This window comes from Pelophylax lessonae (assembly GCF_965119305.1).
Source record: "Pelophylax lessonae genome assembly, chromosome: 1".
Classification (NCBI taxonomy): Eukaryota; Metazoa; Chordata; class Amphibia; order Anura; family Ranidae; genus Pelophylax; species Pelophylax lessonae.
The window spans coordinates 664,991,734-665,018,844 of NC_138768.1; the positions used below are offsets into that span (position 1 = coordinate 664,991,734).

Consider the following 27,111-nt stretch of genomic DNA (forward strand, 5'->3'; position numbering starts at 1 on the left):
TGGTCCACATGTGTGAAAGGGGCCTTACATGGTTTTGGCACATTTTTAGCACACATCTGCTAACCTTGATTGTGCTATCATTAACAATTAGCCTGGATTCACATCTATGTTTCCAAAAGCAAAACTTGTGCTTTGCTTGCAATAGCCACCATTTTATTCTCCAGGGTCCCCGTTTTAGGAAAGTTTGAGGGTACTAAGCAAATTTATAGTGGAAAATGCTGATTGTAAAGTATGCAAAATGTAAAAATTGCCCAGGTAGGCAAGATGTTAAAGAGCCTAAGGAATGGAAGCCATGATGGTTGGGGTTACAGACATTAGTGTCACGCTTGTAACTAAGATAATGTTGATAAAAAACTTTAAGGGCCTTTCACACTAAAGCAATCTGTTGCAGTGAATTAGTGCATGTTCTGGCATGCACCAGAACAGAAGGAAAAGGGCACATAGCCTTTTATTCCAAACGCAATTTAACATTATGCATGGTATTTATAATTTGGTGTGCTGCTAGAAGTTGATTCATTCTAGTTTCAACCATTCTAATTCATGTCCTTTTAGTGCCATAGTTTGTGAATGTAACTTTAAATTTGTTTATCTTCTTAATGTTGCCTTAGACATCATTGTGAATACAATCACTCTTTTTTTTTTTTTTGGCTTGCTACAATTACTTTTTCAATCAGAAAATGCTTTGTATCTGTTTTAATGCACGTAACAAAAAAAAATGTTCTATATAGATGTATACAGTATCTCACAGAAGTGAGTACACCCCACACATTTTTGTTCATATTTTATTCTATCTTTTCATGTGACAACACTGAAAAAAATGACACTTTGCTGCAATGTAAAGTAGTGAGTGTACAGCTTGTATAACTCAATACGCAGCCATTAATGTCTAAACCACTGCCAACAAAAGTGAGTTCACCCCTAAGTGAAAATGTCCAAATTTGGCCCAAATAGCCATTTTCCCTCCCAGGTGTCATGTGATTTTTTAGTGTTACATGGTCTCAGGTGTGAATCGGGAGCAGGTGTGTTAAATTTGATGTTATCCCTCTCACTCTCTCATAATGGTTACTGGAAGTTCAACATGCCACCTCATGGCAAAGAACTCTCTAAAGGATCTGAAAAAAAAAGAATTGTTGCTCTACATAAAGATGGCCTAGGCTATAGGAAGATTGCCAAGACCCTGAAACTGAGCTGCAGCACGGTGACCAAGACCATACAGCGGTTTAACAGGACAGGTTCCACTCAGAACAGGCCTAGCCATGGTCGACCAAAGAAGTTGAGTGCACGTGCTCAGTGTCATATCCAGAGGTTGTCTTTGGGAAATAGACATATGAGTGCTGCCAGCATTGCTGGAGAGGTTGAAGGGGTGGGGGGTCAGCCTGTCAGTGCTAAGACCATATGCCACACACTGCATCAAATTGGTCTGCATGGCTGTCATCCCAGAAGGAAGCCTCTTCTAAAGATGATGCTCAAGAAAGCCCACAAACAATTAGCTGAAAACAAACAGACTAAGGACATGGATTCCTTGAACCATGTTCTGTGGTCTGATGAGACCAAGATAAACGTATTTGGTTCAGATGGTGTCAAGCGTGTGTGGCGGCAACCAGGTGAGGAGTACAAAGACAAGTGTGTCTTGCCTACAGTCAACACATGGTGGTGGGAGTGTCATGGTCTGGGGCTGTATGAGTGCTGCCGGCACTGGGGAGCTGCAGTTCATTGAGGGAGCCATGAATGCCAACATGTACTGTGACATACTGAAGCAGAGCATGATCCCCTCCCTTAAGAGACTAGGCTGCAGAGCAGTATTCCAACATAACGACCCCGAACACACCTCCAAGACAACCACTGCCTTTCTAAAGAAGCTGAGGGTAAAGGTGATGGACTGGCCAAGCATGTCTCTAGACCTAAACTTATTGAGCATCTGTGGGGAATCTTCAAACAGAAGGTGGAGGAGCGCAAGGTCTCTAACATCCAACAGCTCCGTGATGTCGTCATGGAGGAGTGGAAGAGGACTCCAGTGGCAACCTGTGAAGTTCTGGTGAACTCCATGCCCAAGAGGTTTAAGGCAGTGCTGGAAAATAATGGTGGCCACTCAAAATATTGACACTTTTGGCCCAATTTGGACATATTAACTTAGGGTGTACTCACTTTTGTTGCCAGCATTTTAGACATTAATGGCTGTGTGTTGAGTTATTTTGAACAGCAAATTTACACTGTTATACAAGCTGTACACCCACTACTTTACATTGTAGCAAAGTGTCATTTCTTTAGTGTTGTCACATGAGAAGATAGAATAAAATATTTACAAAAATGTGAGGGGTGTACTCACTTTTGTGAGATACTGTATATTAGTTTATGGTGTCGTGGCTGATTCTGTCATTTGTCTCTTTTAGGAGCTCAGCTTGACCAGCATGGATTTACTGTTATAAAAAACTGTATCAATGCCATTGAATCACGGGGTAATGTATTTTATAGATTTACGTTTTGTTCCTTACTTTCAACTTTCGTTTGTAGTGAACTGGGTATTGCTAATGCTTGCAAGCTTTATTTGGTCAGACATTAGCATGGATGAATGGGTCTGCCTGATTGACATGATCATTTACAAGATTCTTTGATAAACATACACCATCCGACTGATCAAGCAAACATTTTTTATCATTGCAAGAAACACATCTTACAGCTTTCTAAGATGAGAAGCAGGGACTGCGATTTCTGCACTGTGAAAAAAAAGGGACATGTCTTAAAGTAGAACTATGGCCTACAAAAATTGTGGTGTAGTAAATAATTATTAGGGCAACTGCACACAGCTTTCTCTTAGTTGTTTTAGTTTTATTTAAGTTCCCTGCAAAGTCCCACAAATACCTGTTAAGCCTGCAGTTGAAGTCCACTGATTGCAGCTTCCTATGTTGGTGTGGCAATGGGGCTGCATTGTTCCTGACTTCAGAGCAGAGTTGCCACTATTATGTAGGTGGTTCCTGGCTGCACAACAATGGGATGAAAATACGTTGCAGGATCATTGATATCCGCATGATCACTGTGCCGCTTCATAAGCCTGGAACTGAACCAGCACCTGGCCATGCCTGATTCTGCCTACTGTTTTTTGGATTGACATCATTGTTTCTGTTGCTGAAAGTTTCCTGCTGTCAGCTGCAGTGTCTAGGAGGGGGAACATCTGAGACACAATGAAGGATTTGGCTCAATCAGACAAGGTAAAGGAAGATTTGTGTTTACTTTTTGAGACTTGTGCATCACATAGTAACTACAGTGGGTACGGAAAGTATTCAGACCCCCTTAAATGTTTCACTCTTTGTTATATTGCAGCCATTTGCTAAAATCATTTAAGTTCATTCTTATTCCTCATGAATGTACACATAGCACCCCATACTGACAGAAAAACACAGAATTGTTGACATTGTTGCAGATTTATTAAAAAAGAAAAACTGAAATATCACATGGTCCTAAGTATTCAAACCCTTTGCTGTGACACTCATATATTTAACTCAGGTGCTTTCCATTTCTTCTGATCATCCTTGAGATGGTTCTACACCTTCATTTGAGTCCAGCTGTGTTTGATTATACTGATTGGACTTGATTAGGAAAGCCACACACCTGTCTATATAAGACCTTCCAGATCACAATGCATGTCAGAGCAAATGAGAATCATGAGGTCAAAGGAACTGCCTGAAGAGCTCAGAGACAGAATTGTGGCAAGGCACAGATCTGGCCAAGGTTACAAAAAGATTTCTGCTGCACTTAAGGTTCCTAAGAGCACAGTGGCCTCCATAATCCTCAAATGGAAGATGTTTGGGACGACCAGAACCCTTCCTAGAGCTGGCCGTCCGGCCAAACTGAGCTATCGGGGGAGAAGAACCTTGGTGAGAGAGGTAAAGAAGAACCCAAAGCTCACTGTGGCTGAGCTCCAGAGATGCAGTCAGGAGATGGGAGAAAGTTGTAGAAAGTCAACCATCACTGCAGCCCTCCACCAGTCAGGGCTTTATGGCAGAGTGGCCCGACGGAAGCCTCTCCTCAGTATAAGACACATGAAAGCCCGCATGGAGTTTGCTAAAAAACACCTGAAGGACTCCAAGATGGTGAGAAATAAGATTCTCTGGTCTGATGAGACCAAAATAGAACTTTTTGGCCTTAATTCTAAGCGGTATGTGTGGAGAAAACCAGGCACTGCACATCACCTGTCCAATACAGTCCCAACAGTGAAGCATGGTGGTGGCAGCATCATGCTGTTGGGGTGTTTTTCAGCTGCAGGGACAGGACGACTGGTTGCAATCGAGGGAAAGATGAATGCGGCCAAGTACAGGGATATCCTGGACAAAAACCTTCTCCAGAGTGCTCTGGACCTCAGACTGGGCCGAAGGTTTACCTTCCAACAAGACAATGACCCTAAGCACACAGCTAAAATAACGAAGGAGTGGCTTCACAACAACTCCGTGACTGTTCTTGAATGGCCCAGCCAGAGTCCTGACTTATACCCAATTGAGCATCTCTGGAGAGACCTAAAAATGGCTGTCCACCAACGTTTACCATCCAACCTGACAGAACTGGAGAGGATCTGCAAGGAGGAATGGCAGAGGATCCCCAAATCCAGGTGTGAAAGACTTGTTGCATCTTTCCCAAAAAGACTCCTGGCTGTATTAGATCAAAAGGGGGCTTCTACTAAATACTGAGCAAAGGGTCTGAATACTTAGGACCATGTGATATTTCAGTTTTTCTTTTTTAATAAATCTGCAACAATGTCAACAATTCTGTGTTTTTCTGTCAGTATGGGGTGCTATGTGTACATTCATGAGGAAGAAGAATGAACTTAAATGATTTTAGCAAATGGCTGCAATATAACAAAGAGTGAAAAATTTAAGGGGGTCTGAATACTTTCCGTACCCACTGTACATTTGATACTTGTTTCATACAGGAGCCTTTTGTTGTACTTAAAGGAATTACTAGATCAATGTTGTGAAATAAGGGATTTTTGTAGAAATTATTTCAAACAGAAAGGGTTTTTAATCCGTTTTTGATTAACAGGATACCCAGTCCTACCTGCAACTTTTTTTTTTACTGCAACCATGTTTAATAAATAGCTTTTATTTCACGCTGCTCCTAAAGAGTACCAGTAAGCTGACAAAGATTTCAGGCTTACTACAGCAGACTATGAACATGCTGCATAAGGCAAGAACAGATCATGGACATGTTGCCAGAGGTGGTCAAAGGATATGAACATGCTGCAGGATGAGCACAATTGTTGTAGAAATGCTGTTGGTAATGGTCAGTGGTTGACTATAAGATTCAGGAGACTTTCAGATGTGCAGACATGATGCAAAACATTTTCAGTGATTGACATTCTACAGAGTCTGTGCACATGCTACAGGGCATAATAAAGTACTGGTCACATGCTACAGAATATGGTTGGGGACTGCCTAAAGCCTACAGCAGATGTTCAGGAACTTTGCACATGCTACAGGCAAAGGGACAAAACTGGGCACTGCGGAGCGCAGAGGAGTGACTTGGGATTCCAGGTTGCAATTACCAGGATTGTACTTTGAAAAATGGTAGTTTGGTATTGCTGGATCAGGTGAAAATCATATTTGGGTACCTTGCAGTGCCCTGTTGCCCAGACTTTGGCCATTAAAGTAATCCCATATTCTTCATGACCTATCCAGCTGCTTGTACTGTGTAGTAATTAATTCTTAAACAATACATCAGACTCTGAATTTGGTTTTCTTTGTTGCTAGCAACTTACCAGCACCAGCTGCCAAATCCTAGCGCAGTAGTAAGGTCGGTTCACACCTGAATCCCAGGGGAATATGGTCCGTGTTCTATGCGATTCCTGCGTGTTCCCGTGCAGTGCGATTTGTACAGCCTATTCATTTGAATGGGCTGCAAATCGTACCGGAATGCAGAAAAAGTAATGCATGAACTACATTTCAAAAACTTCCCGCACAAAATTGCATCTGTGATGTGGTCAACACAAATGCACTGCGATAGCGATCTCAGTTTGGAATGCTGACAACATTATATTGGTACCTGCAGAAGGTTGCAAGGGCAGTTTGTTTTCAAGTGCTTTTACTGCCTAGGGTCCTCCTGTCCTATATGTAAATACCTTAGTGTGCGTAAGATGGACACAGGTTCACTTTAAGAATGAATAAGTGTGGATTTAGTATTTATGCTTAACAATCATTTATATTTATTCTCCTGCGATTAAAGAAAAGGAAATCTGGAGAAGGTAAACATAGGCTTTACAAATGAAAATCCATTCTAAAGAATAAAGCTGATGTATGGCAGCAATAAAAAAATAATTTCTGGCTATTTGCACAATTTTAAATATGTTGGCTCTCTTGCTGCTGCAGTGTTTGTTACGTACAGTATCTTACTTTTACTCAGGCAGCAGCCTCCTATAGACACTTGCCGAGACTCGTCATTCTGGGTGCAGTACCCAATCACGGTGGTTCATTTGCTAGGCGCCGCCTCCATTCTTAGATTGCATGAGGGGCAATCATGACATTCCAACTGAACCTTCTCCAATCCCAGAGCACCTTGTGTTCATGAAAAAGAATGCAAACATTTTATGAATGGAGGAGGTGCCGAGCGAGCGACCCACTATGATGAGTTTACAGCAGCTGAACTACAAGTCTCAACAAAGGCCAATCGGCACTGACGGGAGACTGCTGCCTGAGTAAAAAGTAAGATATGTAACAAAAGCTGCAGGAGCTAGAGTTTGGGCACACGTCATTATAGGTAACTTTTTTTTAAATCTTTTTTTACTCTGCAAATGGCCAATAATAACCTTTGGCCATAATTCAGCTTTAAAGTGGATCTAAAGGCACACATACCATAGTTACAATAGTCTGACCCCTGTGAGATTCCTTCCTGATGCCAGCATCTTTTCCCCTGGTTCTTCTATGTGCTAGTTTCTCTTACGTCCTCCGACAGTCTCCGCCATCTTCATATTCGTCACAATGGGGTATTAGACTTTGCTCCATAGGAGTAGCTAGGCAACAGAATATGTCAATATTAAAGCTTTTAACATATCCACACCCCAGGGGGTGGTCCCCTCAGTCTATACCCTCCTGCTTCCTGTTTCATGCTCCAGTTTCAATGTCTAGCTTGTCAGGAGTAGCTGGATGTCTCTATGCTGGGGCATTTTGTCTCAGCCTTTCTCTATTCTTTTTTGATTTTTGTTTGAGTTTTTTCTCTCTCTTTACTTAGCTGTTATTTTTGTCAGCGTTAGTTCTTCTGATGAAGAGGATTCGTGCGGGTTGGGTCTCGGGCTGATCCCCCTGTTAGCAGGTTGTGGGTCAGTGGCTTCCCAGCCTGCCATCGAGCGTTCAGCCAGGTAACGCTCCTGGCGCAATGAACGACCCATCCCTGTTCGGTGCAGGGATGCTATGGTGAGGTGGCTACCTCACTGGACGCTGTGCGGTTTCTCAACCCCATTTTTGCTGCGTCCTGGATGCGACTCTCCCTGTCACATGTGCAGTGGCTTGTTCGCCTGTGCGGGTTCCCCACGCCATCTAGGAGGTAAGTGTATCTGTGTGGGGACCTGTCTGTCTGGGGGGTGTCAGTCTGGGACTGTGTTACCCTGCCTGTGTTCACACTGTTAAGTTCCCTGTCTCTCTGGCCGCATGCTGTGGGCTGCGAGGAGGGGGGGATGTGCTGCACTATCTGTGTCAGACTCTGAATGTGTGAACGGCTGTGTGCTGTGGGGCATGTTTATTTCATGTTTGGGGCACATTACAGCGACCGCTGCGGCGGTCCGCCATGTTTTAATACTGTGGTGTGTTTTCTCCACTTCACTGAGGTGGAGGAGCGGCGTTTTCGGCGCCATTTTAGCAGCGCTCACTCCGGCCGCATGGTCTCACTGCGGGCGGCCATTTTCTTGTAGCCTTCCATAGACTTTCATAGAGCGCCCTGTGTTGCATCGCTTCCTTTCCCTGGGCGCACCGATCGAGGCAGCAGCGGTGGTCTTTACAGGTTTTTACCTCCCTGTCCCTATTTCCTTGCCTGAGTTGAGTTTTTTTCTCCCTGTGGGGGTCAAAATTGTGTTAGTGTGTTTGTGTGCGGTGGGCAGCGCTCGCCGCGCTTGTTTAAGGGGCTGTTAACCCTTTATTCTCCGGCATGGTATTGGGGCAATGGATTCTCAGGAAAGCATATTTCCTACCACTTTGGTGGGTGACCAAGGTACTGCTGTTTCCCCCCCAGGGGGGGATTTTGGCTGCGGTTGTGGCTAACATTGCTGCTCAGGTGCAAATGCTTGTGGCTGCTCGATCCACAGAACGACCCAGAGTTTCAATCTCCTCTGATCGGAGGGTGATGGTGATGGGGCTGCTATAGCTGGGGTCTCCTTATCGGGGTCCCGTTCCTCCCTGGATCTTGTGGGGTCCGTGGTGGAGGCTGAGGTAGAAGGGGTGGGTAATTCTCCCCCTGGCTCGCCTGAAGAGCTTGCACTCATGGATGAATTGATTGCTTTTATCAAGCAAACACTGCGTTTACAGGATGAACCATGTCCTCCTGCTGCCCTGGCAGCTTATGGGACGCGGAAAAGACGCATGACATCGCAGGTCTTTTCTTGCACTGATGATTTTCAGCGCGCTGTTAAGAAACAATGGCGCAATATACGCGAGCCCTTTGCTGTACCAAGTAGGTTCAGGCTGCGGTATCCTTTCACGTCCGCTACTGATGAGCGGTGGTGTGTGCCACCTCCGGTGGATCACGCGGTGGCGGTTGCAAATAAGTCCACTGCGATTCCTGCAGAGGACACCCCGGTGTTCCGGGATGCTGCGGACAGGAGGCTGGAGTCTTTTGCCCGTCATACTTACTCTATTACGGGTTCTATGCTAAAGGCTCTATTTGCTTCGCTTATGACAGCCCAGGCTGTCGCGAATTGGACGCAGGTACTCAGGCGCGTCCTGGTGTCTGATTCAGCCTCACCGGCGACATTGGATTTGGTGGATCAAATCCATCAGGGTGTCATGTATTTGTGTGATGCGGACTTGGATATAGTACCGTTGGCTGCACGTGTACGCAGTGTGGCGGTGTTGTCTCGCCGCCAATCTGGCCTATGATGGATCTCGCCTTTTTGGAGAATCCTTGGATACACTGATAAAGGGGATCACGGGTGGTAGGAGCACGCTCTTGCCCCAATCCCGCAAGGCTGAGATTGCTCATGGTAAGAAGCATGCTTCTTTTAGGCCCTCTCGGGGGTCCTTTCGTGCCTTTCGGGCGCACTATAAGGGCAAGCTGTTCAATGGTCAAGGCTCCCAAAAGAAGCCGTGGTCAGGTTACCAGAAGTCCAGCTAGTCTGGACCCGCTGCCCATAACAATGCGGCCTGCAGGGGCGTCCTCACCCAGTTTTCGGGTGGGGGGACGCTTGCTCGGTTTTTCTTCAACCCTGGTTGGCCCGTGTTCGGGACAGGTGGGTTCAGGAAATCGTTCGTTCTGGCTATTAGATCGAGTTTTCTCTCTCGGCCGGAGAGCAGTTTTTTTTCCCTCAGGTGGTTCCGGTGCCTCCTCGGGACAGATTTCGGGGGTTTCTCTTCCAGTCTGTTCACTGTGCCCAGGGTACGTCCAATTCTGGACTTACAGGCTCTGAACCGCTTTTTGCGGGTTCGCAAGTTCCGCATGGAATCCCTGCGGTCGGTGGTGGCTGCCCTGGTTCCGGGGGAATTCATGGCTTCCATCGACTTGAAGGATGCATGCCTTCACATCCCGTTTTTCGAGGGTCACCAGAGGTACCTTCGATTCGCCATTGCGGAGGATCACTCCGATTCGTGGCGTTACCTTTTGGTCTCGCTTCGGCTCCACGTTTTTTCGCCAGGGTGCTTGCACCGGTTTCTGGTTTGTTGACAGCCCAGGGCATCTCTGTCCTGGGGTATCTGGAAGATATTCTGGTTCGGTCTGCGACCAGCCAGGGTCTGGAGGAGGACCTGTCCATCACGATGCTGACTCTACAGGAGTTTGGTTGGACGATGATTTTCCAAAGTCGACGCTGTGCCCGTCGATTCGTCTTCCCTACCTGGGAATGATTCTGGACTCGGTCCGGGCGAAGATCTTCCTACCAGACGATAAACTCAGGACTCTTCAGGAAGGAGTCAGGTCCCTTAGGGACGTTCCGTGCTCGTCACTCCGGACGTGCTTGAGATGTCTGGGATTGATGGTCTCGGCTTTCGAGGCGATTCCCTTCGCCCAGTTTCACACACGGGGTCTCCAAGCGGAGATCCTGTCCAGGTGGGACGGGCGACCGCGATCTCTGGATCTCCAGATTTCGTTGGGCCATCGCACCAGAAGAGATCTTCTGTGGTGGCTCCAGTCCCCGGCGGTGTCGGGGGGCAAGTCTTTTCGTCCTCTCTCATGGACGGTGGTCACCTTGGATGCCAGCCTGTTGGGCTGGGGTGGTGTTCTGGGCGTTCTGTCCGCCCAGTGCTTTGATCGTTTCCTCCCTTCCGATCAACATTCTGGAATTGCGTGCGGTGAATCTCTGCCTTAAACGTTGGCCGGATTGGCTACAGGGCTGTCCGGTTCGGGTGCAGACGGACAATGCCACGGCGGTGGCTTTCGTCAATTGCCAAGGGGGCACCAAGAGAGCCCGAGCGGCTCGGGAAGTGGCCGACATTCTGTCTTGGGCCGAGACACACGTTCCCGGCGATATCGGCGGTTCACATTCCGGGGGTGGAGTACTGGCAGGCGGATTGTCTGAAGCTGCCAGTCCCCGGACCAGGGGGAATGGTCCTTCCACCCGAATGTCTTCCAGATGTGGTGCGCGAAGTGGGGTCTTCCGGAGGTAGACCTGTTCGCGTCTCGTCTGAACAGCAAGGTGAAAAGGCTTCGTGGCAAGGCCGCGCGATCCTCGGGCAGACGCGTCAGACGCGTTGGTAGCTCCGTGGCATCAGTACCGACTGATGTATGCGTTTTCACCGTTTCAATGGCTGTCCAGGTTCCTTCGCAGGTTGAACTCGGAACCAGAACACAGTTTTTCTTGTGGCTCCGGACTGGCCTCGCCGGTCCTGGTACGCAGACTTCGTGCATTTGGGGGTCGACGCCCCGTGGCGTCTGCCTCTTCGAGAAGATCTCCGGTATCAAGGGCGGATATTCCATTCTGCTTTACAGTCGCTGGCTTTGACGGCCTGGCTGTTGTGACCGAGGTCCTGAGGGATGGGGGTCTCTCCCCTGAGGTCATTCACACTTTGATCGACGCGAGGAAATTTTCCTCGGGGAAGGTCTATTACCGTGCTTGGAAGGCCTATTTTGCCTGGTGTGAGTCCAGGGGGTTTTCACCTCGCCCGTACTCGGTGTCTAGGGTGTTGTCCTTCCTTCGAAAGGGTGTTGCCAGCGTTTGGCGCTGGCTACCATCGAGGGTCAGGTGTCTACGATGGCCGTTATCTTTCAACGTCCTAGGGCATCTAACTCCTTGGTTGGCACTTTTGTTCAGGGGCATCTGGTCCCTCCTAGGAGGGTGCCTCTGCCTCCTTGGGACTGGAATCTTGTTCTGTCCGTGTTACAACATGGTCCTTTTGAACGGATCAGGTAGATCTCGTTGTCTGTTGTCCAAGAAGGTCACCTTTTTGGGTGGCGATCACTTCGGCTCGCTGAGTGTCGGAGCTGGCTGCTTGTCCTGCAGATGTCCGTATCTGGTCACTCACTTGGTTGAGGTGGTCTTGCGACCTAGCCCTTCTTTTTTTCCGAAGAGGGTTTCGGAATTTCGCCTCGATGAGGACATTGTCTTGCCTTCGCCTTGCGCGAAGTCTATGCATCCGAAGGAGGTGGAGTTGCACTCTTTGGATGTTGTTCGGGCAATTAGGATTTACCTACAATCGTCTGAATCTTTTCGCATGTCGGATTCTTGTTTGTCCTTCCGGGGGTCCTCGGAAGGGCGTAGCAGCGTCGGCTTCTGCCGTCGCCAATTGGTTCGGACAGGCCATTGAACAGGCCTATGCTTTGCAGGGAACAGTTTCCCCTATGCCTGTGAAGGCGCACTCTGCCAGATCTCTGAGTACGTCTTGGGCCTGTCGTCATGGGGCTTCTGTGGCCCAGGTGTGTAGGGCGGCTTCTTGGTCGACCGTGCACGCCTTCACTCTGTTTTTACAGAGTGGAGTTTCAAGCATCGGCAGATGCTTCCTTTGGCCGCAAGGTTCTTAGTGCGGCGGTTCCTTAGGGTCCCTTGTTTTGGACCTTTGGGCTGTTTGGGATTTCTTTTTATCCCTGGGTTATTTGTTTTTTTTCCTGGGTTATTGCTCCCGTTGAGCAAGTTTTTTCTCATGTTGCCCAGCTGGTTTCCTTCCTTTGGTAAGGTTACTTTCTTTGATGTGGAGACTGCGTTGCCTTTAGGCGCCGCTGCGTTTCCCACCCCTCATGTTTGCACTGCTTTGGGACGTCCCCATTGTGACGAATATGAAGATGGCGGCGACTGTCGGAGGACGTAAGAGAAAACTGAATTTTTGTAAAATCTTACCTGTAAAATTCCTTTCTCTGAGTCCTCCGACAGTCGCCGCCCCCGCCCCTCTTTTGGGGTTTAGGTACTCTACTGCTATTCCACTGAAACTGGTGTATGAAACAGGAAGCAGGAGGGTATAGACTGAGGGGACCACCCCCTGGGGTGGGGATATGTTAAAAGCTTTAATATTGACATATTCTGTTGCCTAGCTACTCCTACGGAGCAAAGTCTAATACCCCATTGTGACGAATATGAAGATGGCGGCGACTGTCGGAGGACTCAGAGAAAGGAATTTTACAGGTAAGATTTTACAAAAATTCAGTTTTTTGGCCTTTTTTTATGATTGGCTGGCATGGGATGATGATACTCCCAAGCATGTGCAGGAGTGCAGTTATCCCAGCTCACTGGCAGTGTGTTGGAATGTACACATTCTGCAGAGGACTGTGAATATAGGCAGGTAAGTGTACTTTATTGCAGAAGAGACATTGCATGTCTCTTCTGCAAAAAAAAAAAAAAAAGCCTGTCTGTTGGAAATTTACTTTTGTCTTTCGTTCATTGATGGACACGGCTCCAGAATCTTCTTGACCATTGGGTTACGCTGCCCCCTACAGGAGTAGGACACTAGGCAGGAAAATAACTTTACCATGGCTATGGGGCAGTCCCAGGGGATATACTCCCATACTCTGTTATAGGCATTTAGGTTTTTTTTCTGCCTAGTCAGGAGTAAGGACCTAGTTCCTTGCTGGGATCTCTGGTCCTAGCATTTTTTCTTTTTTAAACTGATTTTTTTTTCCTCTTTTGTTATTTTCTGTTCCTGTGAGATCTACAATCAACTGTTGGACTGAGCAATAGACTAGATATTCTAGATCCTTACAGTCTCCCCAGTGCGGCCAGTGAGCGCGTGCAGACCTCAGCTCCACGCTAGGTCGGCCGTAAAATAGCTCCACTGGACGGGGGCTGGCCTGCGAGTTAAACTTCTCACGTGGGTGCATACAACCTGGCCCAGGCCTGAATCACAGTGTGCCTCCTGGCCGCAGCACCCCCATTCCGATGGAGAGGAGGTCTGCCTGAAGCGGTGCCTACCCGGTTCCATGGTATGGGAAGTAGTGTCCCCCCCTTCCACGGTGGCCTGTCGGGGAGCCGCCGGCAGCCAAATGCTCGGTTTAAGGGGGAGTTATCCTGGTGGGGGCTCCTGCCAGGGCCCCCCTTTACTGTTTAAATGTACCTTGGTGTCCCCTGTGGGTCCCGGGAGCCATGTGGGCTTCGCGTGTAGCCTCCATTTTGTCGTGGATGGCTGGCTGTATATATGGCGGCCATGTTTGTGTACTTCAGTGGCCATTTTCTTGGTAATCTACCTTTGACCAAAGCAGCGGCCATGTTTTTGGAGCCTTGTGGACAGTGGACCTCTAGTGCTGACTCCTGGACTTCCTCTTTCTCTCTGATCACCGCATGGTGTACAGCATCCAGCGCTTTGCTCTGACCGGGGGTGGTGAGTTATTGTGAGTGCCCTAAGCATATCTCCCTCTCTCTGCTATAGCAGTATAGCAGCTATTCAGCTGTGCTTGGACCTATAGTGCTGCTAGCGCGGCGGGGGGGGGGGATCTCTTAGCAGTGTTTTTTTTTTCTCACTTTGCTTGTCCGTGGTTAACATGGAGTCCCTGGAGCAAATTTCACCCCCTGATCCCATCCTAGAAGCAGCGGGCCCTTCTGGGTCCCAGTCCACCCTGTCTGCTATGGCGGCGGCTCTGGAGTCCTTAGTGTCCAAGCTTGATTTGGTCCTGCAAAAGAGAACCAGCAAAAAGCATCCACCGCCTTCACCTGGCTCCTCTGTCTCCTCAGATTGATTCTGATCTGGCCGCTGTGGACGCGAGTGAACCTGCTGGGTCTGCTTCCTCGCACCCAGAGTGCTCTGATAGTGAGGATGATTCCTCTTTCACTACAGCCGCACATGAAAAAGCACTGGTGGAGGCACTGGTTGTATCAGTGCGGGAAACATTAAAAATGGAGGATGCGGCTGTGTCGGAGGCGCTGGTCACCTTCAGTACCCGAAAATCCTTAAAAGCAGCAAAAGTTTTTCCTTTTCCCTCCTATTTTGCCACATTGTCGCAAATCAGTGGGGTTCCCCTAAACGCAATGTGATGGTTCCTAAGCGTTTCACTAGAAGGTACCCCTTTGAAGAGTCCCTGTTAAAAAAAAAGTGGACGGTACCACCTGTGATGGATTCTCTGGTTTCCAGGCTAAACAAATCCACCCTGATTCCGGTGGAGGAGTCTTTGGCTTTTAAGGAACCTTTTGAGAGGAAAGCGGAGATACTTTGCTTGGCACAGGTTTACTATGGCCGGTTCAGTCCTTAGGCCAGTGTTCACCATTGCCTTGGTGTTCCAGACCTTGACGGAGTGGGCTAAGCTTTTGCACCAGGATCTGGAGGGGGTACAGCTTCCCCTGCCTTTGCGGAGCTGGCAGGCCAGTTGGTCCAGGGGTTGCAGTTTCTCTGTGACGCCTCTCTGGATGCGGTGCTTTTCAAGGGGCACATATATTTGGTGCTTCTCAGGAGACACAGCTTTCTGGTGCTTCTCATGATGCTCCTTTAGGTGTATAGTCCTCTTGTACATTTCCCTGTCTTTCCCTGCCAGGTGTACAGTATTCTGAAGCATTGCCAGGAGCTCACCATGCTGGACCACTGAGTCAAGCCTATAGTGATTCTTTAAAATCTTAATACTGCTCCAAGGCTCCCTTAGTTTCTAGGCTGCCTGTGATAGCCGTGGTCCTTTGGTGCATGATATGGCTGAAATGCTGATTTGCGAACCAAGCTTCCAAGAAGGCCTTAGCGAATCTCCCCCTTTGTGGGTGATCAACGGTTTGGGTCTTCCCTGGATGAAATCATTAAGGGAGTAACAGGAGAGAAGAGTACTCTCCTCCCACAGGCTTCCAGGGGCAAGGACTCTTGTCGCAGATGTGGTCCTCTTTTCTTGGCTCATAAGCGTTTTCTTCGTCCCTCAAGAAAAAGGATCCAAATCCATTCGGAATGTCTCCGGAGGTTTCAAGAGGCTCTGGCCTGGTAAGCCAAGAGCAGGTCCTTCCAGACCTGCAGACAAACCTTCTTTTGCCTGAAGGGGTGCCCTCACCCGTATCTGGGGTGGGGGACATCGTCCTTTTTTTCCGGACTTCTCTGATTCAAGACAGGTGGGTCCATGAGCTGATTCGGTTCGGCTACAAGATTGAATTTCTGTCTTATACTCCAGAGAGGTTTTTTCCTTCCAACCTGCGTTTGTTCCCAGACCGCATGCGTGGTCTCTTCGGGGCAGTACAAGATTTGCTACTGCAAGGGTGATTGTACCGGTTCCAAACTCTGAACTTTTTAGGGGTTTTTGTTCAAACCTGTTTACAGTTCAAAGGAAGGACGGCAAAGTTCATCCAATCCTGGACCTGAAATCCCTGAACCGCTTTGTGCGGGTACAGAAGTTCCGGATGGAGTCCATCCGTTCAGTAGTGGCATCCCTTCATCAAGGGGATCTTCTGACCTCTATCGATATCAAGAACGCTTACTTCCATATCCCGATACATGTCGGGCATCAGCTCTTTCTCTGCTTTGCCGTGGGTGAGGAGCATTATCAATTCGTGGTGTTACCCTTTGGTCTCGCCTCAGCTCCTCGAGTTTTGGCCCCGGTGTTAGCATTGTTGTGACAGCAGGGGATTGCGGTGCTGGGGTACCTGGACTGCTCTACAGGAAAACCTGGACTTTACTGTGCGGACTCTGCAGGAGTTCAGTTGGACTTTGAATTTCCAAAAGTCTGCTCTGGTTCCGTCCACCAAGTTGGACTATCTGGGTCTGACTCTGTACTCGGCCTCAGCCAGGGTGTTTCTTCCGCTGGACAAGCTCCAGAAGCTGCAGGATGCCATTCAAATTCTGTTGTCCAGCATTCGGTCGTCTCTCAGGACTTGCATGCGGGGGCTGGGCCTGATGGTGTCTACCTTTTTGAGGCGGTTCTGTTTGCACAGTTCCATGCTTGACCTCTGCAGCGAGAGATTCTTACCAAGTGGGGCAAGAATCCACAGTCTCTAGACAACCTGATCCTGTTGAGCCAGGGAATGAGAGGGTCCCTAATTTGGTGGATTAGCTCTCTGGCTCATCGACTGGGAAAATCCTTCCTTCCCCATTACTGGACGCCACAGATGCCAACCTGTCCGGATTGGGAGAGGTTTTGGGCATGGACTGTGCTCAGGGGGTTTGGACTCTGGAGGAGTGCAGACAACAGATCAAAGTACTGGAACTTCGAGCGATCAGACTTTGTCTGGCTCATTGGACAGTTTGTCTTCAGGGGTGTCCGGTATGTATTCAATCGGACAATGCCACTGCCATGGCCACCAAGGGGGCACAAAAAGTGTCCTAGCGGCTCGGGAAGTAGCCGGCATTCTAAGGTGGGCGGAAGGTTTTGTTCCAGCTCTCTCTGTTGTGCATATTCCAGGGGTGGAAAATTGGCAGGCGGATTACCTCAGTTGACAGGCCTTGGACCAAGCATGGTCACTTCTTCTGGAGGTGTTTCATCAGCTGTGTCTCTGGTAGGGAACTCCCGAGGTGGACCTGTTGTCCTCTAATCTCAACAGGAAGGTGTCGAGATTCATGTCAAGGTCTCCGGATTCTTTAGCCGACACCGCAGATGCACTGTTGGCTCTTTGGGGCCAGTACTGTCTGATATACTCCTTTTCCCCTCTCAAACTTCAGCCGAGACTATATATACAGTATCTCACAAAAGTGAGTACACCCCTCACATTTCTGTAAATATTTAATTATATCTTTTCATGTGACAACACTGAAGAAATTACACTTTGCTACAATGTAAAGTAATGAGTGTACAGCTTGTATAACAGTGCAAATTTGTGTCCCCTCAAAATAACTCAACACACAGCCATTAATGTTTAAACCGCTTGCAACAAAAGTGAGTACACTGCTGAGGTAAAATGTCCAAATTGGGCCCAATTAGCTATTTTCCCTCCCCGGTGTCATGTGACTCGTTAGTGTTACAAGGTCTCAGGTGTGAATGGGGAGCAGGTGTGCTAAATTTGGTGTTATCATACTCACTCTCTCATACTGGTCACTGGAAGTTCAACATGGCACCTCATGGCAAAGATCCCTGAGGATCTGAAAAAAAGAATTGTTGCTCCCAGAAGACTGCCTATGCCATAGGAAGATTGCTAAGACCCTGAAACTGAGCTGCAGCATGGTGGCCAAGACCATACAGTGGTTTACCAGGACAGGTTCCACTCAGAACAGGCCTCGCCGTGGCTGACCAAAGAAGTTGAGTGCACGTGCTCAGCGTCTTATCCAAAGGTTGTCTTTGGGAAATAGACGTATGATGCGTGCTGCCAACATTGGTTGAAGGGGTAGGGGGTCAGCTTGTCAGTGCTCAGACCATACGCCGTACACTGCATCAATTTGGTCTACATGGCTGTCATGCCAGAAGAAAGCCTCTTCTAAGGATGATGCACAAGAAAGCCCGCAAACAGTTTGCTGTAGACAAGCAGACTAAGGACATGGATTACTGGAACCATGTTCTGGGGTTTGATGAGACCAAGATAAACTTATTTGGTTCAGATGGTGTCAAGCGTGTGTGGCATCAACCAGGCGAGGAGTACAAAGACAAGTGTGTCTTGCCTACAGTCAAGCATGGTGGTGAGAGTGTCATGGTCTGGGGCTGCATTAGTGCTGCCGGCACTGGGGAGCTACAATTCATTGAGGGAACCATGAATGCCAACATGTACTCCATTCAGAGACTGGGCCGCGTGGCAGTATTCCAACATGATACTGACCACAAACACACCTCCAAGACGACCACTGCCTTGCTAAAGAAGCTGAGAGTAAAGGTGATGGACTTGCCAAGCATGTCTCCAGACCTAAACCCTATCGAGTATCTGTGGGGCATCCTCAAATGGATGGTGGAGGTGCGCAAGGTCTCTAACCTCCACCAGCTCCGTGACGTGGTCATAGAGGAGTGGAAGAGGACTCCAGTAACAACCTGTGAAGCTCTGGTGAACTTCATGCCCAAGAGGGTTAAGGCAGTGCTGGAAAATAATGGTGGCCACACAAAATATTGACACTTTGGGCCCAATTTGGACATTTTTACTTAGGGGTTTACTCACTTTTGTTGCCAGCGGTTAAGACATTAATGGCTGTGTGTTGAGTTATTTTGAGGGGACAGCAAATTTACACTGTTTATATAAGCTGTACACTCACTACTTTACATTGTAGCAAAGTGTAATTTCTTTAGTGTTGTCACAAATAATGTGCGTCAGCTTTACGTAATAGGTAGTATAACAAACCCAAATCAACATTAGAAACAAAATGTGTAGCTCCCGTATATAAAAAATGTGCAAGTCCATAGAAAGTTAAAAATGTTCCAATAATCACTGTTCACAGTGAATCAAAAAATACAATTTGAAGAAAACATCCACCGCCTTCCAGTGGAAATTCTCTCTTCTAAGGTGCTCAGAGAACCAGCCACCATCTCCATTAAATCAAAACCCACCAGAACAGAGGGCCATTACAACAGCAAAAATTCCTGCCACACATGTCAGATGTCCCTGGAGTAAGTGCAACAGTTCCCATGGAGATGGTGGCTGGTTCTCTGAGCACCATAGAAGAGTGAATTCACACTGGAAGGCGTTAGAAGTTTTCTTTAAATTCTATTTCTCTTACGTCCTCCGACAGTCGCCGCCTCTTCATATTCGTCACAATGGGGTATTAGACTTTGCTCCGTAGGAGTAGCTAGGCAACAGAATATGTCAATATTAAAGCTTTTAACATATCCCACCCCCAGGGGGTGGTCCCCTCAGTCTATACCCTCCTGCTTCCTGTTCCATACCTCAGTTTCAATGTCTAGCTTTCAGGAGTTAGCTGGCTGTTTTTGTGCTGGGGCATTTTGTCTCAGCCTTTATCTTCTTTTTGATTTTATTTGAATTTTTTTCTCTTTCTTTACTTAGCTGTTACTTTTGTCAGCATTAGTTCTTCTGATGAAGAGGTTCGTGCGGGCTGGGTCTCGGGCTGGCCCCCCTGGTCGCAGGTTGTGGGCCAGTGGCTTCCCAGCCTGCCATCGAGCGTTCAGTCAGGTATTTTTCCTGGCACATGTGAACAACCCATCCCTGTTCGCTGCAGGGATGCTATGGTGAGGTGGCTACCTCACTGGACGCCATGCGGTTTCGCACCGCAGTCCTCCTGCGTCCTGGCTGCGACTCTCCCTGTCACATGTGCAGTGGCTTGATCGCTTGTACGGGTTCCCCACGCCACTCAGCAGGTAAGTGTACTCTGTGTGGGGACCTGTCTGTTTAGTGGGTGTCAGTCTGGGACTGTGTAACCCTGCATGTCTGTTCACACTATGGGTCTCCCTGTCTGGATGCTGCTGTGGGCTGCAAGGAGGGGGGCTGTGATACACTGTTCTGTGTGCATAACTGTGTGTTTCTCTGTGTGACATGCTATGTGTTGTAGGACATGCTGTGGATCATGTTTTGTGCAACATGCAGCGGCCGCTGCTGCGGTCCGCCATTTTAATGATGACTACAGGCAATGAGGGCTTCTTCTATAGCTGGGAGCGGCGTTTTTGGCGCCAAGCGCCGCCATTTTGGCGGCGATCGCTCCGACCTCATGTAGCACTGTATTTACCTCCTCCCTTGGCGGCCATTTTTTTGTAGCCTTCCATAGGCTTTATAGGAGCGGCTTCTATTGCATCACTTCCTTTTCCCTGGGCACACCGATCGATACAGCAGCAGCAGTGTTCTCTCCAGGTTTTTATCCTCCTTAGTCCTGTTTTCCTTGCCTGTGTTTGTAGTTTTGCCTGTGGGGGTCGCATTGTGCTGGTGTGTGTGAGCGGTGGGCTGCGCTAGCCGCGTTTTTAAAGGGGCAGTTACCCTTTTTTTCTCCTGCACACTTCTGGGGGCATGGATTCTAGGGAAAGCAAATTTCCTCCCACCTTACTGGGTGGACAAGGGGCTGCTGCTGTTTCCCCTGAGGGGGGCGATTTGGCCACCGTTGTGGCTAACCTGGCTGCTCAGGTGCAGATGCTTGTGGCTGCTCAATCCACTAAAAGGCCCAGAGTTTCAATCTCCTCTGATTCAGAGGGCGAAGGTGATGGGGCTGCTATGGCTCGGGTCCCCTTATCGGGGTCCCGTTCGTCCCTGGATTTTGCAGGGTCAGAGGGGGATGCAGAGGTTGAGGGGGTTGATGATTCTCCCCCTGGCTCGTCTGAAGAGCTTGCAATCATGGATGAATTGGTTGCTTCTATCAAACGCTGCATTTACAGGATGAACCATGTCCACCTGCCGTTCTGGCTTCTTATGGGACACAGCGGAGGCGCAAAACATCACAGGTTTTTCCTTGCACTGAGGATTTTCAGCGCGCTGTTAGTGAACAATGGTGCAATCTCAAAAAGCCTTTTGCTGTGCCAAGTAGGTTCAAGCTGCGTTATCCCTTCACACCCGCCACTGATGAACGTTGGTGTGTACCACCTCCGGTGGATCACGCGGTGGCGGTTTTGAATAAATCCACTGCGATTCCGGCAGAGGATACCCCGGTGTTCTGGGACGCTACGGACAGGAGACTGGAGTCCATGTTAAAAGCTATTTTTGCTTCCCTTATGGCAGCTCAGGCTGTTGCGGATTGGACGCAGGTACTCAGGCGCGTCCTGGTGGCTGATTTTGCCCCGCCAACGACGTTGGCTATGGTGGATCAGATCCATCAGGGTGTCATGTATTTGTGTGATGCGGAATTGGATGTAATTCCTTTGGCTGCACGTGTGCACAGCGTGGCGGTGTTGACACGCCGTTTGATTTGGCTAAAATGTTGGTCTGTGGACCAATCGTCTCGCAAGACCTTGGCTAATTTGCCCTATTCAGGATCTCGCCTTTTTGGCGACTCCCTGGATACGCTGATTAAGGGGATCTCTGGGGGTAAGAGCACGCTCTTGCCCCAATCTCAAAAGGCTAAGGGCGCTCAAGGTAAGAAGCACGCTTCATTTAGGCCCCCTCAGGGGTCCTTTCGTGCCTTTCGGTCGCACTATAAGGGCAAGCCCTTCAAGGGTCAAGGCTCCCAAAAGAAATCGTGGGCAGGTAAGCAGAAATCCGGCCAGTCCGGATCCGCTGCCCATAACAACGCGGCCTGAAGGGACGCCCTCACCCAGTTCTGGGGTGGGCGGACGTTTGCTCGGTTTTCTTCAACCCTGGCTGGCCCGCGTTCGGGACAGGTGGGTTCAGGAGATCGTTCGGTCTGGATACAAGATAGAGTTCCTCTCTCGGCCGGCGAACAGGTTTTTTCCCTCAAACCTTCAACTGTCTCCGGAGCGTTTGCGGGATCTGCACCTGGCGGTGCAGGACCTGCGGGCTCAGGGAGTGGTGGTTCCGGTGCCTCATCGGGACATATTTCTGGGGTTTTATTCAAATCTGTTCACTGTGCCCAGAAAGGAGGGCAAGGTTCGTCCAATTCTGGACTTAAAAGCTCTGAACCGCTTTGTGCGGGTTCGCAAGTTCCGCATGGAATCCCTGCGCTCGGTGGTGGCTGCCCTGGTTCCAGGAGAATTCATGGCCTCCATCGACTTGAAGGATGCGTACCTACACATCCCCATTTTCGAGGGTCACCAAAAGTACCTTCGATTTGCCATTGCGGAGGATCATTATCAATTTGTGGCGTTACCCTTCGCTCTCGCTTCGGCTTCGCGGGTTTTCACCAAGGTGCTTGCGCCGGTTCTGGCCTTATTGAGAGCCCAGGGTATCTCAATCCTGGGGTATCTGGACGACATTCTGGTCCGGTCTGCGACCAGTCAAGGTCTGATGAAGGACCTGTCCGTCACAATGCAGACTCTGCAGGAGTTTGGTTGCACGATAAACTTCCCAAAATCGACGCTGTGCCCGTCGGTTCGTCTTCCCTATCTGGGTATGAATCTGGATTCGGTTCAGGCAAAAGTCTTCCTGCCGGAAGACAAGCTCAAGACGCTTCAGGACGAAGTCAGGTCCCTTCGGGACGTTCCGTGCTCATCCCTCCGGACGGGCATGAGCTGTTTGGGTTTGATGGTCTCGGCTTTCGAGGCGATTCCCTTCGCCCAGTTTCACACGAGGGATCTCCAGGCGGAGATCCTGTCCAGGTGGGACGGGCGACCACAATCTCTGGATCTTCAGATCTCGTTGAGTCTTCGTACGAGAAGGAATCTTCTATGGTGGCTGCAGTCCCCGGCGGTGTCGGGGGGCAAGTCTTTTCGTCCGTTTTCGTGGACGGTGATCACCACGGATGCCAGCCTGTCGGGCTGGGGTGGTGTTCTGGGCGTTCTGTCCGCCCAGGGTACTTGGTCGGAGGAGGAATCCTCCATTCCGATCAACATTCTGGAATTGCGGGCGATAAATTTTTGCCTTCAACGTTGGACGGACAGGCTACGGGGCTGTCCGGTTCAGACGGACAATGCCACAGCGGTGGCCTACATCAACCACCAGGGGGGCACCAGGAGTGCCCGAGCGGCTCGGGAAGTGGGCCGAGACACGCGTCCCGGCGATAACGGCAGTTCACATTCCGGGGGTGGAGAACTGGCAGACGGATTATCTGAGCCGTCAGACTCTGGACCAGGGGGAATGGTCGCTCCACCCGGAGGTTTTCCAGATGTTGTGCGCGAAGTGGGGTCTTCCGGATGTGGACCTGTTCGCGTCTCGTCTGAACAACAAGGTGGGAAGGTTCGTGGCAAGGACGCGCGATCCTCGGGCAGACGCGTCAGACGCGTTCGTGGCTCAGTGGCATCAGTATCGGCTGATGTATGCATTCCCACCAATTCAGTTGCTGTCCCGGTTCCTTCGCAGGTTGTCCTCGGAACCAAGAACGGTGATTCTGGTGGCGCCAGACTGGCCCCGCCGGTCTTGGTACGCAGACCTCGTGAATCTGGTGGTCGACGCTCCATGGCGTCTGCCTCTTCGGGAAGATCTTCTGTCTCAAGGACCGATATTCCATCCTGCTTTACAGTCGCTGGCTTTGACGGCCTGGCTGTTGAGACCGAGGTCCTGAAGGATAGGGGTCTCTCTCCGGAGGTCATTCATACTTTGATCAATGCTAGAAAGGCCTCTTCGGGGAAGATATACTACCGTACTTGGAAGGCCTACTTTACCTGGTGTGAGTCCAGGGGGTACTCTCCTCGCTCATATTCGGTTTCGAGAGTGTTGGCTTTCCTTCAAACGGGCGTGGACCAGCGTTTGGCGTTGGCCAAGATTAAGGGTCAGATTTCTGCTCTGGCCGTTCTTTTTCAGCGCCCTGTGGCGTCTAATTCTCTGGTTAGCACCTTTGTTCATGGGGTGCGACACCTGGTCCCTCCTCGGAGGGAGCCTTTGCCTCCATGGGACTTGAACCTTGTTCTGTCCGTGTTGCAACATGCTCCCTTTGAAAAGATCAGGGAGATCTCGTTACCTCTGTTGTCCAAAAAGGTCGCCTTTTTGGTGGCGATCCCTTCGGCTCGCAGAGTTTCGGAGCTGGCAGCTTTGTCGTGCAGGTCTCCGTATCTGGTACTCCACTTGGATAAGGTAGTCTTGCGACCTAATCCTTCTTTTCTTCCGAAAAGGATTTCGGAATTTCAACTCAATGAGGACATTGTGTTGCCTTCGCTTTGCGCGAAGCCTAAGCATCCGAAGGAGGTGGCTTTGCATTCCTTGGATGTTGTCAGGGCGATCAGGGTTTACCTGAATTCGACAAAATCCTTTCGCAAGACGGATTCTCTTTTTGTCCTTCCTGAGGGACCTCGGAAGGGCATGGCGGCGTCGGCTTCTACCATCGCCAAATGGATCAGACAGACCATTGAGCAGGCATATGCTTTGAAAGGGAAGGTTCCTCCTATGCCTGTGAAGGCGCACTCTACCAGATCTCTGAGTACATCTTGGGCCTGTCATCATCGGGCCTCTGTGGCCCAGGTGTGTAAGGCGGCGACTTGGTCGTCCGTTGACACTTTCTCAAAGTTCTACAAAGTGGATGTTCAGGCATCGGCAGATGCTTTCTTTGGCCGCAAGGTTCTTAGTGCGGCAGTACCTTAAGGTCCCTTGTTTTTTTGGGCCCTTTGCTGTTTGGGATGTTTTTTTATCCCCAAGGTTATTTGTTCTTCCTGGGTTGTTGCTCCTTTTGAGCAAGCTTTTTTTCATGTTGCCCAGTTGGTTTCCTTCCCTTGGTAAGGTTACTTTCTCTGATGTGGAGACTACGTTGCCTTAGGCGGGGCTGCGTTTCCCACCCCTCATGTTTGCACTGCTTTGGGACGTCCCCATTGTGACGAATATGAAGAGGCGGCGACTGTCGGAGGACGTAAGAGAAAACGGAATTTTTGTAAAATCTTACCTGTAAAATTCCTTTCTCTGAGTCCTCCGACAGTCGCCGCCCCCGCCCCTCTTTTGGGGTTTGTGTATGTACTCTACTGCTATTCTACTGAAACTGAGGTATGGAACAGGAAGCAAGAGGGTATAGACTGAGGGGACCACCCCCTGGGGGTGGGATATGTTAAAAGCTTTAATATTGACATATTCTGTTGCCTAGCTACTCCTACGGAGCAAAGTCTAATATCCCATTGTGACGAATATGAAGAGGCGGCGACTGTCGGAGGACTCAGAGAAAGGAATTTTTACAGGTAAGATTTTACAAAAATTCAGTTTTTTTGATTCACTGAACAGTGTTTATTGCAGGGGTAGGGAACCATTTTTCTGCCAAGGGCCATTTGGCTACTTATATCCTCATTCGGGGGGCCGTACAAAATTATCAACTTTAAAATTAGCCTGTTAGATTTTGGTCAAACATTTAATGAACTCACTCCTAATGTGATTGCTGGAACTGCTTTTCTTTGGTGAAGTGTGTGATGTTAGCTGTTATTGATGATGTTGCTACTTGCAACTGGTTTTTCAGGTTTGCGTCGGTCAGTCTGGAGCGCAGTCGACTCTTTGCGGTGGTAAGTTTTGAAAAGAACGGCTGGTACTGCTGGTGGTTACTGCTGGCTTTTACTGCTGGTGGGAAATGCTGGCTCAGGCTTGTACTGCTGGCTGGTACCACTGCGGGAACTGCGGGCTCAGGCTGGTGCTGCTGGCTGGTGCTGCTGGCTCAGACTGGTACTGCTGTGGGTGCTGCTGGCTCAGACTGGTACACTGCTGGCTGCTACTGCTGTGGGTACTGCTGGCTGGTACTGCTGTGGGTACTGCTGGCTCAGGCTTGTACTGCTGTGGGTACTGCTGGCTTAGGGCTTAGGCTAGTAGTACTGGCTAGTACTGCTGTGGGTACTGCTGGCTCAGGCTGGTAGTGCTGTCTGGTACTGCTGGCGGGAAATGCTGGCTAAAGACCCTGGAGTGGTGCCCCGCTGGAGGAAGATGAAGGTGATGCTTCCCTTATTGGTCAGTCACCTCACAGGCGGAGTGCATTTGATATCACTCCGCCTGTGACTCACTCAGACTGTCAGGACAGAGCCGGAACTATACAGGAAACATCGGCTCCGTTCTGACAGCTCAGTTAAGACAGACCGACTCAGCAGCACGGGGGATCGGACAAAATGATTTTGTGGGCCGCATACGGCCCGCGGGCTGTAGGTTCCCCACCCCTGGTTTATTGGGACATTTGTACCTTTCTATGGACTTATGATTTGCACATTTTTTATATAGTGGCGCTACACATTGTCTTTTTTATGGTGTATGGCTTATGCCCGTGCTTGTGTAAACACTTGTATAGCGTATGGGTATATGCAAAAAAAGAAAATGCTCTCTGAATGGCTCGGTTTGTACAGAGGGGCAGTGCATGGGTGGGTTTAGTTCTTATTTATTTTTACTTATTATTTATTATTATTTTTTTTTACTTAATACATTCTCTCTCTGCATTAAAGTGGTTCTAAAGGCAGAAGGTGTTTTATCTTAATGCATTCTATGCATTAAGATAAAAACCTTCAGTGTACAACAGCCCCCCTTAGCCCCTCTAATACTTGAGCCCCATCTCGATCCAGCAATATTGCACGAGAGACACAGCAGCGGGCGCCATTGGCTCTCCCTGCTGTCAATCAAAGTCAACAAGCCAATGAGAGAGCGGGGACTGGGCTGAGCCATGGCTCTGTGTCTGAGTAGACACACAGCAGTGGCTCAGCTCGGGTTCCCCCATAGCAAGCTGCTTGCTGCACTGGGAGGAGCGCTGGCGAGGGACAAGAGAAGAGGAGGATCTGGGCTGCTCTGTGCAAAACCACTACAGGTAAGTATAACATGTTTGTTATTTTCAAACAAACAAAAAAAAAAACTTTAATATCACTTTAAGGAAGGTAAAGGTAAAAAAAACTTTCACTCTGTGTGTCCCCCCCCTGCCCCCTCCTCTTCCTTACCACTTACCTGTATCGATCCAGTGCTGTGCCCACCTGCAGTTCATCTCTAACTGGTTTCAGAGGCGTTGGTGAGAATGGTGGGAGCCATTGGCTCCTGCTGCAGTCAGTCAAATCCACTAGGCGGGGGGGAGGAGACACCTGCCCCATAGCAAGATGCTTGCTATGTACAGTTGTGCTCATAAGTTTACCTACCCTGGCATAATATATGATTTCTTGGCCATTTTTCAGAGAATATGAACAAGAATAAAAACTTTTCTTTCACTCATGGTTTGTTTTTGGCTGAAGCCATTTATTATCAATCAGCTGTTTACTCTTTTTTAATCATAATGACAACAGAAACTA

The 27,111-nt window shown here is 49.1% G+C and overlaps 1 protein-coding gene across 2 annotated transcripts in view; it reads left to right on the forward strand.

Annotated features, from left to right (window-relative positions):
- ARHGAP10 (Rho GTPase activating protein 10) overlaps window positions 1-27,111 on the forward strand; it is a 704,315-nt gene that overhangs the window by 369,475 nt on the left and 307,729 nt on the right. For both annotated transcript variants that reach the window (XM_082261305.1, XM_082261306.1), the window contains one exon: window positions 2,391-2,456. In XM_082261305.1, coding sequence (XP_082117431.1) covers window positions 2,391-2,456 — 66 coding nt within the window. The remainder of the gene's footprint in view (window positions 1-2,390; window positions 2,457-27,111) is intronic.